Source organism: Strigops habroptila, chromosome 2, assembly GCF_004027225.2.
Source record: "Strigops habroptila isolate Jane chromosome 2, bStrHab1.2.pri, whole genome shotgun sequence".
NCBI lineage: Eukaryota > Metazoa > Chordata > Aves > Psittaciformes > Psittacidae > Strigops > Strigops habroptila.
In genome coordinates, this window is record NC_044278.2 from 116,057,919 (window position 1) to 116,074,303 (window position 16,385).

The 16,385-nt window shown below is 36.9% G+C and overlaps 1 protein-coding gene across 35 annotated transcripts in view; it reads right to left on the reverse strand.

The window, feature by feature from the left end:
- The window catches only part of DLG2 (discs large MAGUK scaffold protein 2), a 997,741-nt gene that overhangs the window by 297,014 nt on the left and 684,342 nt on the right, over positions 1-16,385 (reverse strand). For all 35 annotated transcript variants that reach the window (XM_030474393.1, XM_030474424.1, XM_032919710.1 and 32 more), the window contains one exon: positions 8,276-8,445. In XM_030474393.1, coding sequence (XP_030330253.1) covers positions 8,276-8,445 — 170 coding nt within the window. The remainder of the gene's footprint in view (positions 1-8,275; positions 8,446-16,385) is intronic.

Below are 16,385 nucleotides of genomic sequence, written 5' to 3' on the forward strand. Positions count from 1 at the left end.
CTCTGTGGGGAGGGAAATGATGAAACTACTCCCTGACCCAGAAATTTATAATCTAAAGGAAAAAAAGGAGTACAAAGGCAAGCTATAGTAACAAAACTATGAGACTTACTGTAATTACATTTGGTCAGGAGAAGAATTTAGAGTTGGAAAAGAAGTTGGCCAAGATTCATTTGGAATTTGTGCAACACCAAGTGTGGTGGAGACAAGTCTTTGGGATTTTTGAAAATGCCATAGAAAAAGGCAGCAGTGTAAAATGGCATCCCAAAGCAAAGACATCACAGTTCTTACAAGCCCAAGATAAAAGATGTTCCAAGAAACTTTTCAGCAGTGCACCAGAGATCATTACGTAGCTAGGAAATCAATTTAGTAAGCAACTTCCTTTGAAGCATTTCCATAAGCATGGGATAAGTCGAATATAGAATTTTTTTAATGGTCTGCTCTATTCTCAGCAAGCCAGATAAGCCAAACATGAAGATGCATCCACTGCGTCGCCAACAGCTGAGCACAGAAATTAAAAGCCCTTTCCCTCTGTATGGCTAGAGGAAGTGGACAAAAGAAAGCAAACGTAACATCTTCCTCCCGTCAAATTTTCAGTGGGAGGTTACAGAGTTAAACCTGCCAAGGTGACAAGAACAGTATCAGGGGGAATCTAGTCAGTCACACTAAACTGCTCTTGATTCCCAGCAAAAGTCACAGAAATAACTTTGACCACAGCAAAAGGACTGACAACTTACGAGAGCGCATGGTAGAAAACAGGATCACACTGGTACACCATATCGCTTGCTGTCTCTAGTCAGAGGTGAAACTACCTAGGCAACGGTGTAAAAATACAGATTTCCTACCTAATTCAGTAAGGACAAGCACAAAAGATTTTGTCAATTGAAATGTCAATGGTCTACTTAGCTCCAAAGATGGCTGAATTTGGTCTGGCATGACAACAATTTGATACCACCACCTTCTGCTACTTAACTGCAATTGTAACAAATTTAAACAGATTTACTTTCTTTCTCCACTGAAGAGAAAAAGAAACTAGCCAAAGCTTACTTTTCTTGAAGCAAAACCTTAAGCTTTTTGGCATCCAAGCCTACCTGCACATCTTTCCCTGTGCTGCTGCTTTTCTCTATTGCAGCCACAGTTCATTAAGATGAATCATGTTCTGCTGAAGCTGCCTCATCAGTAAGTATTGCTGAAGCAATTTAGTAATGATCTTAATGAGCAGTGCTGGATTTTTATAGCCATCTCAATTGGCTATTAAAATACAGCACCGCACTTGGAAATTGCAACTGCACCACTTCAGAAATAGTTAGCATGATGGAACTGCAGAAAGTATTGTTCATTTCAGTAGAAACCTCGCTCTTTGTGAATGACTTCTGGAAACTGACACTTAAAATCTACTATGAGATTAGATGTTCGTTTTGCCTGTTAACCCAGGGTTCTTAGAACTGCTTGGAGAGTTCTTAAGAACTGAATGATTTCGAGGGAAAAACAAACAAAATATATGTATATAAAATTGCTGCACAGTCTTCCAAGTAATTTCGTTTATTCCTTTACTGCTAATGCAAATGACAATGGAAAGAAGGAAGTCAGAATTATCACGAAAATATAAGACTACAAGCGATATCATGCAGCTCACAGGATAGCTCTAGTTTTAGGTGAAACAAGCAACAGATGGACAGATTCTGAGTTCCATTTGAAATGATCCTTGTTGATCTGGAAAATCATTATCTATTGACTACTTAGCTCCAAAGACTGTTGAATTTGGTCTGATGCGACAACAATTTGATACCACCACCTCCTGCCACTTAACTGCAATTGTAACAAACCCCAAGATTTCCTTTATTTCTCCACTAAAGACAAAAAGATGATAGCCAAAGCCTGAAATACTGGAACTGAAATGCCACTCTAATAATGATAACTGTTATTGTGTGACATTACAATAAATAAGTCCTGCTTTTCTTCGGGAATGGAAGGAACCACTCTACAGAATGAGTGGTTTTTAAGGAATATTTCATATGTGATAATTTATACGAACATGATGGCAAGTCTGTCGTGACCAATGGCATATCATACATTTAATATTTACTTGTGCCATAAAGCAGAATATAGCAATAGCAGCTGTATGCAGATATCATCACTTATATTAAAAAACAAGTTCCTCAGTCTGTGAAATATGAAGGGGCAGGTATAACCTACCACTTTTTCTCCATCAGGTATTGGCAACTCTAATATGTCAAAATATTTTAAAAGCAAAGACTTTTAAAAGCACTATCACAGAGCTTTTTAATTTTATGAGTTTCAAGAGAGTACAATTTTCATCCAACAAACTATGCAGATACTCACATATTCTTACATTAGACTTCCCTTCAGGGAAGTCATGCCTTTTAGTGATGTTAACTTATAAATGATGGTTTTCAGTCACTATCTTAAAATTGGAAAACTATGTATTAGTGTTTGATGGAGCACTTTCTGCTAATTGGATGAAATGTGAGTCCCTTCAAGCAAAGGCATTTCACCAAAAAATGGTGTTATAGTTTCAGCTGTGGTGATTTTCCATTTATACCTGTAGTAAGTGGTAGCGTGTAACAGTAATGTGAAGGACTTAAATTACAGTTCAGAGCCTAAATAATTTGGTAAATCTAGGTTTGGGAAAGTTTGCCTGCTTCCTCATTTTTCTACAGCTCATTTTTAAGTTGCCCCATTTTGTTCTGTTTTAGATCAGCTTCACAATAAAGCTCACAGCACAGAAGGAGAACACTGAAAAACAGAAATATATTCACAGCTGATGAGATCATAAGAGTGAAATTCATAAAAGACCATAAAAAAAGGTTGAATGTTTTGTTCAAACTGTGAAAAAACAATTTTATTGAAGACACTTTGGAACTATAAAAAAACATTTCTCAGCATAAAATAAAAAATGTTTTGAAGGTTTTAAGTGATCCTAAAGTAACAAAACATCTGTCTAACTTGCCATAAAACCCCATTCTCCCCAAGCACTAAAGTTTGCTATGCAGTATTTAGTGTCCCTTAAATTAGAGAAAATAGGCAGGTATAGTAGTAGCAGCGATAGCTATATTGATAAAAAAATATATCGGTCTGAGTCAAGCGCTTGCAATTCAGTTATCAAACAGCACGATCTGAAAGCTCTCAGTGTTCTCTGAAATTGGGAAAGAAATAATTAGGGTTCTTTGCAAAACCTCTCTCTTTCATTCCAAGTTCTGTAGCTATTAGCTGAGATAAAAAGGTAAACTTTGGCTTTGTTGTAGTAGATAAAGATGATAAGATTTCTCCTTTCCTTACTGGGAGCAGCACTTGTAAAAATTAAGCCCCACCCCCATTCTGCTGATCTGAATTGAACACTTACTTTTTTTGGCAGACATTTTCAAATATACATAGTTCCACTGTACTTTTTTGACAGTTTCAGTTGTCACTGCAAGCTGGGTGCTATCTATGTAACAGAACAAAAGATTTTTCCAATAAAACCATCAATCCAAACTAAAATGTGTCAACTTCTGTGAAACTGAAGTATGAACTTCTATGAAACTATAGACAATAATGGAGCAGAGAACATTTCAGTAACAATTCAAGGTAAATCTACAGTGAAATCATACCTTATATTGATGATGAAAATCTCTGCATCTTCTCAAGAAAATTCCATAACTAATCCACAGGTTAAAAAACACTGTACTTAAAACACACCGAGTCTTGTCTTAGTGTAGTAAGAAAGCTTCATTACTACCCAGTGACTTTATTCAGTGTCATCAAGAAAAAAACAAATACTTATGTGAAAAGGAAATATACCACGTGCTGCATAGTCGCTTCAGTCCAGCACAGAAAACAATGAAATGGAAACTCTGGAACTCATTATGCCCAATGACTTCATCTAACATTTAGATGGATATACATAATTAAAAAAAATAAATGCGTGTTACACCCTTTGTATTCATCTCATCTCATTTTTGAGTATTTTATTAAGATGCCCCGTTTAGGAGCTTAATCTTTGCTGAAGAAGAAGAAAATTAAGATAAGGAGGACAGCTATTCAGAGAGTGATACAAAATTGGGCTGAACAATGCATCAATTTCTCATATAGAGCCCCAAAACATAACAACACTCAAAATGGATTAAATGAAAAGTCCTGATATGGCCCTAATTCTGAGAGTAGGAAAGAGTAGAGGAATAAGTGCCCCTGAATATCTTTTGTTAAGTGCCCAAAGCTGGGTGATATGAACCTCAATGTGTCATTGGTTGGATTCACCAAGAATGACAAAAAAAGCATGCTTACAGACAACAGCAAAGAGACATCGCTGTTGGTATGTCCAGAGCCTTTCTGCCTAAAATACAGTGAACAAAAGGGCAGCTCTAGCCATCACTGCAAGACTGACAGGTAAAATATTACACAACCTCTGTATTTAACTAAGTTTCTGGCTGCCAGAAATTTTCTACAATCGTAGAAAACCATTTTTCTGTCTGATTCTTAAAAAAATTAAAATTAAAAAATAATAAAGTTTAATTTCTGTAACTAATCTTTCATCAAACATACAACTCTATACTTCTGAGTTTAGAAAAAGTAGATCTGCAGTGTGATAGGACAGCATTAAAATCCCAGAGGCCAGTGGAATTCCTCTAGTTTAAAATGCTGCAGTCAAATGCAACTGAATGGTTTTAAGCCCTGCAGTCTCTAATGTGACTGAAGTTTGTAATTCACTGCTCATACACAGTTCTTTGCAGGAAGAAGCTAATACAGAAGTTATATCACAAAGCCAAGCACCACAATTAAATTGCTTTGTTTTGAATGCCTGCATGTTTCTTCCCCAGGAACAAATACTGCAGTGTACCCAATCCATTCTCATTACTGATAGTCTTGTTATGTTTCAATACAGACCAAGAAAAGCATATCACTTAAGGACAGGATTTTCAGTCGTGTCTAAATCCTATTGATTTTCAATAAGAAAGCTCCATTGTATATCCTTCCTCTGTTATAACCCTCAGCTACTGCAGAGACGCTGGCTGCTAAAACCTGCAGTGTCCTGAGAGTGGCTGAAATAAAACACCTACTAAATACTAAGCAAAGCCAAATAGTTAGTCGCTACAATTTTAAGTCTGACTACAGAGACATACAACATGCCTACAAAAGACAATCTCCTGAGCACATGAAAGAGGAAGTTCCTGCAACGATCCCAGTTAGTGATTACTTTCAAGACACAGACTGTAGACATCAGCCAATATGATCAATCAGGTGTGGCAAACTGATGAAGACACAGCGTTAAACACACAGCCACAGTTCTCTTTGAAACCTCGATTTTTCTATTACACAACTTATTTATGTCTTCGTTTACCTCTTTTCCCCAAAAGTCACATTAAGGAGTTATATGACCTTGTAACACATATGATGCTAGGACAGTTTTCCATAAAGCAGCAGGAACGATTGCACAGGGATCTGCATTCGAAAGGAACCACTTGGCAGCACACTACCATGGCCTTTCCCCCGTCATATGCTCAAAGCCATTGCTACACAATGCATATTTAACTTCTGTTCAAAACAGATTTGCAAAATTAACCTATGTCTTTTATATGGTGGTTGCTAGCCAGAAAAATTAACATCCAGTTAAGAAAAATCTAACCTTTATGGACTCAAAGCTTGTAAAAGCCCTCATCCTGAATATCTCAGATGAGATTGAACGAATATTTATATAAAAAGCTTTGCAAATGTACTTCTTTATCACATTCAAGTGCTGAAACATATGATGTACTTCGCATACGCAGGCAAGTAGTGATCTCTGAATTTACATGGCATTATGGAAGCCAAAACTTGCTTTCATGTGGTAAATTCTCAACACAGCAAGGAATTAACTCAGTATATACGGAGTTATATACTCACAGAGGCAGACAGGAAAAGAACCAACTGAAAAGATATTTGCTACTCCAAGTTCAGTATGAAACAGCCTTCTTGTCTAAAAAACCCAGGTTCACTTCCTTTATTCACCTTGTGAGTCGGAAGGACAGAATGATGTGGGAACTGAGAAGGTCCTGCTCTGGACACCAAAACATCCCAATTTCGCTCTGAGAAGTAAGAAACACTGTGTATATAAATACTAAGTTGTTCTTGCACTGTGTAGTAATGGTGTGAAAGAGCAGTTCACAGGTAAATCACCTGAAATATGTGTAGATAAGCATCACAGGAGTGACTAGCACTGAAACCCACAGCCAAGATTCACAGGTTTTATTCTCAACTGCACCTATGAGTTTGATGCCTCTCAACAGATAGTTTATTTTTCATGCAAGATTTTAAAACACTCAAGGAAAAACTTCTACAGATATTGAGTATTGGTAAGATTTCCAACCAATCTGTAGCCTATTTTCTTCATTCTGTTTTTTGCATCTGTGGACTATAGAAAGCATAGAAGTGTATGCTTCCTAAACTATAAAGATAGAAAACCTGGCTTTTGCAAAGAACTAGCCCATCAACTTTTTTTTTTTTAATCCAAGTTTCCAGTTAACTTATTTCTACAATATCAAATATTTTTAAAAAGATATTCAGCTTAACAATAAAATTCACTACTGATGGCAGGTATTTGTAGTGAACTTCATATAAGAATATAGCTACGTAATGATGTTTGTAGCACTAAGCGGCAAAGCTTCTTCAGCTTGTCATAAAAGGTACTTTCTTGTCATCCATTCTCTTTTATGGAAATAAATGTAAAAATAAATAGTTTCGGGCATATGATCAAAACAAACACGATGCAAAACCACTATTAGATAATGATTGCCTCTTGCCCGTTTCCACGATGCAGCAAAAATTTGGTCACAGTGAATAATTTTTACTGTTTCATCACAACCTGAAAGGATATGTTAAGTTTAGTTTCTTTAGCCTTAGGTTACTCAAATGACTATCATAGCACACACTGAGTTTAATTCCAAAGCTTTAAAAACACTGCTGTCTGTCTGAGTTCACACAGGTACAAAATATCTCTATTAGAAAGTCAATTTAACATTGTAATTGACCATGAGAATCCAGACTTCTGGGGGTTTACCCTCAGATGCATGTTTAAATATACTATTTGCCAAGCGTAGAGGATGATGAATACACTGCTGCGTCAAATAACCATGATATATGTACATAGAAGAGGTATAGTGCAATACTGAAAGTAGTGACCTGTCTTTGCTTATGATGAATAGATAATCTCAATGGTTCTATGCGTATTAGAAACAAATATACTCAATTACTGGTATAAAAAACTATTCAGAAGCATACTGTGGTATTCACATGAGATGAGAAGCAAGGGAATCCACTGAAACCGCTAAAGGTTATTCACTGTTGATGGTTATGGCACATGGTTATGGCACAGACTGAGACATACAGATTTCTTCATTTAATGTATGTGACTTTAGTTTAGAAACTTACTTATGAAATAATCAGTATGGATATAAAAATATACTGCTGTTCATTCTGTTCACATGTACTACGAAAATATCCATTTTCTTTGCCCAGAAATTAGCTATGAAGGAAAATACAGTAGCCAGAGGGAAATTTCAGGCAGGAAAAACAACGCAATGACATTTGTTAAACATAACATTCTGCAAATAAAAACTTCTTGAAAAGGAAAGGTGAAAATCTAATATTCACAATTTGTACTAATGTTTCTATGAGTCAATTTGGGTTTGTTTGTTATTTGTCTGGGTTTTTTTTTCTGTAACCAGAAGGTTGTGCTGGAAGTGATAAAGCTGATTTAGGCTAGTGAAGGTTTCATGGTAGACTTCCATGTAATTTTGTTGAAGGATAAAATAAAATTCTCCTACATAGCTGCACAAGTTAGTATTCTTGTCTTCTAATCCCAAAGAAAACTGTCGAAGCAGCCATCAACATGAAATAGAAAGCATAAGTCGGATAATCATAAAGCCTTCTGAAAAAAGAGAGAATTCGGAAACTCTGTATTCAACAGCACCTTAAATGAAAGTCAAAGGTCTCAGCAGAGGAACTTTAGAGGAAGTATGCATGCACCCAATGTAAAGCATAGCTTCTCTTCATCTTGCATTTCTTCAGGAGATAACGAGCCATCTCCACAATAAACATCAAATGAAAGAAACCACAACTCCTTGAATTCCTTTATATTTCACGACGGGACATGCAACCATGAATTCTAGTTCTGCAAGCCTAAACTAATTGCAGTATTTGACAGATCAAGTAGTTAACAAATCAGCAAATTCAGATGCTATTTGAGCTGAAGAGAGGTTAAGCACCAAGTTTAAAATGGATGTCTTTTCATTTTCACATTTACCTTTAGGCCCTTTGAACAACTTGATCTCTACCACGGTCTCCAGAATAGGCCTTCTTCGACGAACATACAGTCGTACTATGGAGCCAGCCTCTTTTAGGGCCTCCACGGCTTTGCTGTGTGAGACTTCTGACACGTCGACCTCGTTCACTCGCAAGATGCAATCATTGACCCTACAAGAAAAGCAAAGGACCATAGGTACTAAATGCTTCAGCTGCTATTTTGGACCAAACACAGATTTTTGCCACTAGTGCTGTAAAATGGAGCACACTCCATTGAGAAGCCTTCCCGCTGCCAGACTTGATGCGATACGCTTCATTAGCAATGAGACAGAACCAGAACGCTTAGTCCCTCCAAAAAACATAACTGATTGAAACTAAAGTCTACCTAATCACCTACACCTACCATCCTCCTTCATAAATTGGGGTTGGATCCACTAGAGTGACAGAAATGAGTAATAAACAACTTGTCTTTACAGACTTCATTAAAAAACCTTTTTTTCTAAACAATATAATCAAGTTACAACCTTCATGCTGCATGCTATTACTACGGAAGATGCTCTTATTCAGTTGATTTAATTTAATACAGAGAGACCAGTAATTGTTCAAATACCTCCTTAAATCTCTCATATTTCTTCATCAGAGCCAAAGAATTCTAAGTCATCAAAGTAAAAATGCTGTCCTACAAGAAGCAGACAATTTAAAAGAGAACGTTTCATGCTAAATAATTTGAGTAAATGTCATTCTTTATGTTTTCACCACTAACTATAGACTCCAGGATCTGCTGTGTGGTAATAGCATCTATTTTTCATAGAATACTAATAAAATTCCCTCATATTCTTACTTTGGGAATTTACTATATTAACTGACGATGAACTAATACATTCACCCTCAAAAATGTCCTGGTTAAATGGAGCATTATTCTCCTTGTCTGACAGATATGTCCAAGTTGGAAAGGAAATCTACATTAAGAGCAGTAAAATCCATCTCCAAAGCAGCAGGCTAATGACTTAACTGCTGGGCCATCCTTTCTCTGCAAATGAGGGTAACTGAGAAGAGCAAATTCCAAAGAACTAGATGAATTGAGACACCATTGTTCTTGCGAAGTACATTCATTATGAAGAGGCCTCTAAGTATTTTGGGTACAGAAGAAAAAGGCATATGTAAATTAATGTGTTCTTCTGCATATCTGAAAGGACAATCAGCAAAGAAAATATTGGTTGCTAAAAATATCCCCCTTTCCACTACGTTTCTGTACATAAAGATCAACTATCAAATGTGTCCTCTTTGCAGCAGAACACTTGAGCTGGGTATTGCTCAGGAGTCTGAGGGAGAAGGGAGAACAGGCTTTACAAAAAGTTTATCTGAACTCTGAGAGTTTAGGATGGATTTTTGTTATGTTCTTGTGCTGCTGTTTTTGTTCAAAAGCAAAACAACAAGAAGAGCACAACTATTTGAAACCAAGGACCTTCTGTGTTATCAGCCTTTTGGAAGAACATTTACAGGGGAAAATGGTGATAGCAGCTTTTATTTGACAACTGGTTGAACTTGGAAAGGACACAAAATTGATACTTCCCTTCTGATAAAAAGTACTGTATTGCAAAGTTTCCAGTTTTCATTCAATGGTTAGTTTTGGTGCTTTCCTTCAATGCCAGAAGTATTAATTTTCCCAGTGTTTAATTGTGTGGTTTGGATGTCAAATTAATAAGTGTTCTAATATAAATGGTTTCATTCTTCAGAACATACCCAGCTAGTTCTTCCCACTCAGAAAGCCGGTAATTATGTCTAAGCTGCTATTCTTTCTATAAATGTTACTATATACTTGATACTTGTCAAATTTATGACTTATTTTTGCCATATCTGAAATACAATTGGCTATACCATACTTACTGAACAAGCTGTAGGACCCTAACCATTGGATGGTTATGAAGATAAAAACATGGAAAAAGATTATAAAAACAGTAAAAAGGAGGATTATATTTATTTTGTTTTCATATACTCTGTGCCCTGCACTGATGAATATTGCTATTACTAGATCCTATCTAACTAAAACTCCCATAAAGTCACTAGTGTTAAAGCTCATAAAGGCTCCTATTAAGTGAAAAAGCATGTCTTTTGGAGAAAGTCAGTAAACAACATGGAATTAACTTGCCAAAATCAGTAAGCCACACACCTCCATTTACTGAAAAAGCAAGACCCTCTGGAAAAGGACATTTACACTCCAACAGAAATCTCACCTTGGTGGCTAAAATTTGAGTTATCAAGTTGTTTAAAGCAGTAAGACTATCTTCAATAAAAAATTGACAGATTAATACTGCTAGTGCAGGATGTATAGAAGAGTAAGAGAATACAAAGCTGATCCAGTGATAGAAATACTTTCATACTAAGTATTTCGTTTGTATACAAATACAAACTTTGTCAGTTCAGGATTAGCAGGACAACAATTACTCTATCCAGTCTGCTGAGACAACCACATCCAGTGCTACACAGCCAGCTATACCTTTCCAAACCTGTAGGTTTTTTTCCTTCCTCACAAAGAAAAAGATGAGGTTTTTAGTTCTCATAAATAAAATAAACACAACATTCAATAACACATATGCACATGCATAAGTGTGTGCACAAATATATGTGCCTATAGAGTTCTGTGGGCTTTAACACAATCTTTTGGAGGGCATGCTGACCCTGTCCTAGACCAAGAGAACATAATGATCTCAGAGGTCTAAGAACATTCTTTGAGAACATTTAGACCTCTAAAACGGCAGTTCAAGGTGCAATGAAATAAATGACAAACTGGTGAGATGACTCCAACCTTAACGGCTAAGTGATTCTTTTATCATTATTAATTTAGAAACTCCAGAATATTTTTTAAATTTAGAAACATGGAGCATTTGGAAGAAAAAAACATGATTATTCATTAAAAAATACATCTTCAGAGAAGAAAATAAAGGAAGAAAGCTGAAGCAGCATGTCAATACACAGACTGTGATGTCATATTTTTCTCCTTAATTCTATGCAGAAGGTTTTCAGGGCCAGTACTTGGCATAGCTGTTATTATCTACAGACAGAAGCTGTGAAAGTGGGCTTGGGACACTCTCTTCTACTATTTAAACTACAGTTCCTAGTTGTACTAACTCTACGCTATAATTGTTGCAACAATACAAACCTAAAATAATAACAGTAAAATAACCTAAAATCAGTAAATCCAGTTTAAGAAAATTCTTTCAGATGATCAAGTGTACGGCCTTACCACTTAGGGACAAAATTAGTCTGCCCTTCAAAAATTCTCTCCAATATATTTTCTTGGCTTCATTGAGATATTCGTGTGTCAACTGTACGGCACTCATACATGGATTCTTTTCCACATCTACCTCAAAATCTTCCTATAGCCTATAGGTGGGTATACACTATATGCAGAAGTTAGTTTCAGGCACAATTTCAGACCTGTGACAAGGAGAAGATTGCCTCATAATCCAAGATAGTACTACAAAAGTCCAACAAAAGAGACCCTTATAGTTTCACAAACACCTAGAGTAATTCAACCCAAAAAAAAATCTAGGCAAAAGGAAAATTGTTCCAAGAAGACTTTCCTTGTTTCCACAAGTTACCATAAATATATTTTGTTAATATGTAACCATTTCTTTAACAGTGTCAGCACTTTTAAACTATTGCCATTCTACTTGTGAGTCTTAATGTCATATCTTTACATAAGATCAACAGACCTTTAAGTAAGATCTATCTAATCATAGTTACTGTTTAAGATTGCAAAAATTGTAAAAATTTCTAATGACTTGTAAGAAGTTCTAATGAGAGAGAAAGCAGAAAAGTAAATTTTTAAGTATTTTAAACTATAGCTAATGACTTCTGCAACAATTAAGAACCTAGAGGAAATTTCATTTTCTCTAACTGCATGCGAAAACACACTTAAAAATTATTAAGATGCAGAACTTCAGTTGCTAAGATTTAACAATGTAATATCAGCATCTGCTGATAAAAAAGGTTCACAGAGTTCTTGACTAAATTCGGTCATGTTTCAACGAAAACGACATGATTAGAAGTATTTTGGAGAATGCATGTGTCATGCTGAAGAAAATAAGGAAAATATGTTCTAACCATATTTCAAAAGAACATAAGCCTAAAAGCAAATGTTCATGCTATTGTTTCCTTGGAAAAAGAGGGACTTCATATCTCAATTCAGCACAGCATATAAATCTCTGATTAATTTTTGAGGTATAAGTAATCCTATTTCTATTTTAGCCAAAATACTCAAACAGGGACTTAGCATTATACATATACTTAAATTTATTCAAGCCTGTAGAATCACCCATGCCTATGCAGGTGATTCTACATGATTACCTGATGAACTCAGGTAACGGCTGAGTTAAAACGAGTTAGACATGGCTCATCTAAATACTTTAACAAAATAGATATATGCTACAAGGCTTTTGTGGCATAATTCAGATATGAAGGACCATGCATGCTAAAATATAGACATGCCAAGACACTTACAATTGATATAAGAAATATGAGAGAGATTTTGCCATTAAAGAGGAAGGTCAGGCACACAGAGGATTACTACTAATTGTTGCTGCCTTCAAAGCAAAGAAGGGCTTGGGTTGAGTAAAAGTACTATTCTTTAAGGCCTTATTCCAAGTGTGTTCTAAACATGACCACCTTCATCTGAATTTCATGTTTACTCTTTTCTAGAAACTGTGCAGACATCCTTGAAAAGCTAATAATTGCTTCAGTCAAGTTGTAAGTAAACAAGACGAGTGCAATCCTTAGGCACTTACTAGAAATATAGTAGGTGACAACTGGTAATGATCATTCTGTTCACTTGTTCTGTGCAATATGGTGCCCTGAAGAGAAACCCAAAGCAGCCTAGTGTGGCAGCAAAGAGCTCCAGATCAAATGGTCCTGCCAAGACACATTAGCCAACTTGCAGCTCCGTAAACGAGCTAGTTGGAACCAACTATGGACTTGGGAACAAGGGAATGATTTGTGCTCCATGGGACAACATGATGACAGTAAAAGCTGCAGTAATTCAAGTGTCCTAGACACTTTCAGACTAATTGGCAGTCTATTAACGGGACAGCCCTGCTTGTCATAGATAGAATCATAGAAATCATAGAATCATAGAATCATGGAATCATAGACTGGTTTGAGTTGGAAGGGACCTTAAAGCTCCTCCAGTTCCAACCCCATGCCACGGGCAGGGACACCTTCCACTAGAGCAGGTTGCTTCAAGCCCCTGTTGCTTCAACCTGGCCTTGAACACTGCCAGGGATGGGGCAGCCACAGCTTCTCTGGGCACCCTGTGCCAGCGCCTCAGCACCCTCACAGGGAAGAATTTCTTTCTACCATGCTTTCTATTGCAGAATGGCCAAGATTAATAGATTATTTCTAAGGTTATCTAACTTTTTTTTTTCCCCCAGATGCCTTCTCAGAAAAGCTTAACTTGATACAGGCTTTATTTATTCTTTACTCAAATCTTTGAAATCAAGGTGAAAATACTGTTATTAAGGGAGAATCGGTGTAAAGGTATGGAATACATTGGGCAGATATATACCTCTATATATCAGTATGGAGGTATCAGGTAGACAACAAAAGTAAGAGAGAGAAGACCAAGCTTCCACTTTGTTTCTTTGCTCCTGCACTGTCTAACCTTTTCAGTCAAAGTCTCCCTTTAAAAGGGTTGATACTTTCTTTTTTTGAGAAGATACAAGAACACAGAACCTTAAGCAGGAACATAGGATTATAGGTGACAAGCTGAAAGGATTATCATCCTTTCTTCAAGAGAACAGCGAATAATAATATAAATACATTGCCTGACCCTGGCTCTAGGAGAAGCAGTCCAGTCTATTAGTTAGGAAAGACTGACTCTCTGTCCCCTACCTTCTTATTTTTTAATTCTATTTGTACCCTTCCTATCCCATAGTAAGTAAAATTTACAGCATATAGGGGTAAAAAATGTAATTATTGGTACTGGCCCATATAATTATTTCCAAGAGGAATAAATCATTATTTTTTAAAATTTCAATTTCAGAATAAAGGATTTCAAATTTACTACAGCAGCCTTCAGATCTGTCTTGCCAATTACAGAATATAGAGCTAAACCTAAATGCCAATTATATGTATGTACCACAGGGCGTACTGTTTCCTTAGGTATAATGATCCTTAGACACATGATCCAATTTCTGTAGCAAATTCACATACACCCTCAGGCCCCTTCCTGACATTTTAAAGCAGTATAAAACTACTGCTATGTCTACTCTAAAAATATAGAGATAAAACTTTCCAGTAGAAAAAATTTCTGTCTATTTCTGGAAGCAAGAGAGTGCTTGTGGAAATGTCTGATGAAGGTACCAGTCAATCCTATCTCAAAATTTGTCGCTTATGTGCTTTATAATGAAATTCAAAATATGGAATGGTTACTAACTGAAAATAATACTGGTAAAAGCTACGATTTGGGGTGGGAGGGAATAATTTGTGAATGAGGCAGCAGAATTTGAGCTGAACTTAATAAAAATCTGAAATCCTAGGAGTGATTTTGCTTTAAATATATATGCAAATAGTGTTTGCTAACTCAACTGTATTTAACATGAAGGAACTATTTGAAGTATCGAATCTAACCTATGCTTTTAGCAAGAGTAGAACTGGTCTTGAGGAAAGCAAATAAGGACTAAACCCTCATATGTTTTATCTGTAGGAGAAAAAAAAAATCCTTCTGTGCTCTGAATTCTCCAGCAAGTTGCACTGATCTGTTGTGATGAAATAAAATGAAAAAAATATAATCTTTTTTCCCCAAAATGCTGACCTGGTGCCACCCCAGCACTTCCTGTGCAACCCTGAGCAGGTCATTCAACTTCTTTTTATTCACAATCTTCAAATAGAGGATTAAAACCCCACCTGCATCCCACTTCCTTTGTCTCCTGTTTACAGTCTAAATAAACTTTCCAGAGGAGAGTCTACACCTTCTTGGCTCATCTCAAACGGGGACTAACCCTCAATGCAGCCTCTAGGCATACTCAGCATAAATAACAGATAACCAACAAAAGCAGCTCCCTGCCTTTTCCTGGCTGTGCTCACCCTTGTAACCAGTCTTCACAAGTGAGAGATGAAGGGCAAGCACTTCCACCATGTACAAAGCTTGCGCTCTGTGGATGTTTGTGTGTGTACAAAGGCGGGAACTAAACTCTTGCACAGCATTCCTGTAAGTACATACACCCAGATGGATGATGCTTTCTCCACCTGCACTGGCAAACCAGTTTCGGTGTGCTGGCTGTGGGAAGCCTGAAGGCTGGAGCATGGCTGGGCTAACTAGTCTTGCCAAAAAGCAGGGTGTGCTTGTTTAGGTGCGGTGCTGTGCTCCTGCAGTCTCACAATTCATACCAGCAATTGGAATGATTTTCAGCCCAGAGACCGAAGTAAAATAATCTTAAAAAATGTTTCTGATTTACGTGTATGTGTAGATTTTACTCCTACATAATTAAAACCCAGCCTGTCCTTCTGCATATCACCAGCCTTCAGCCTGCAACTGCTGGCATGAGGTTTTGGAGGGTGACCTGAAGTTCTGTTAGTTACCCCCACAGTTCACTGTTCATTCCTTTGACTTTTTGCAGTGGTTTTGGCATAGAAAAGAGCCACTTATCTTTCCAACTGAAAGTCATTCTCTAGTGTTTTCCTGCCTAAATGGTAGAATGCAAAAGCAGTAGAGGAGCAGCAGCAGAAGTCTGTGCACACGAATCCAGCTCACTCCCTCTGGATTGGTGCAGCATCTCAGTTGCTTTTCTAATTCCCATTCCAGGACCCACTAGCAGGAAGTCCTAGCCCTTGCTCTCCAGACAATTGTATGAGAAAGCAAAAAGGACAAAGGAAATTCCACTTTTATATAGCAGGAGCACAGTGATAGTTTAGGAGGTGAGAATGCCTATTGTAATGCAGTCAAAAATTTCAGATCACATACAGGAGGGCTTAAGGTCACAGCAGCGGGACCTGCAGGTGTGCTACCACAGGACTTTGAGCTTTATTTGACTTCTAGAACAGAGGCTGGAGTCCAAATTGTCAGGGAATAATTCAGATTTCAGAAAATACTTCTGAATGTCAGAATGTGGTAC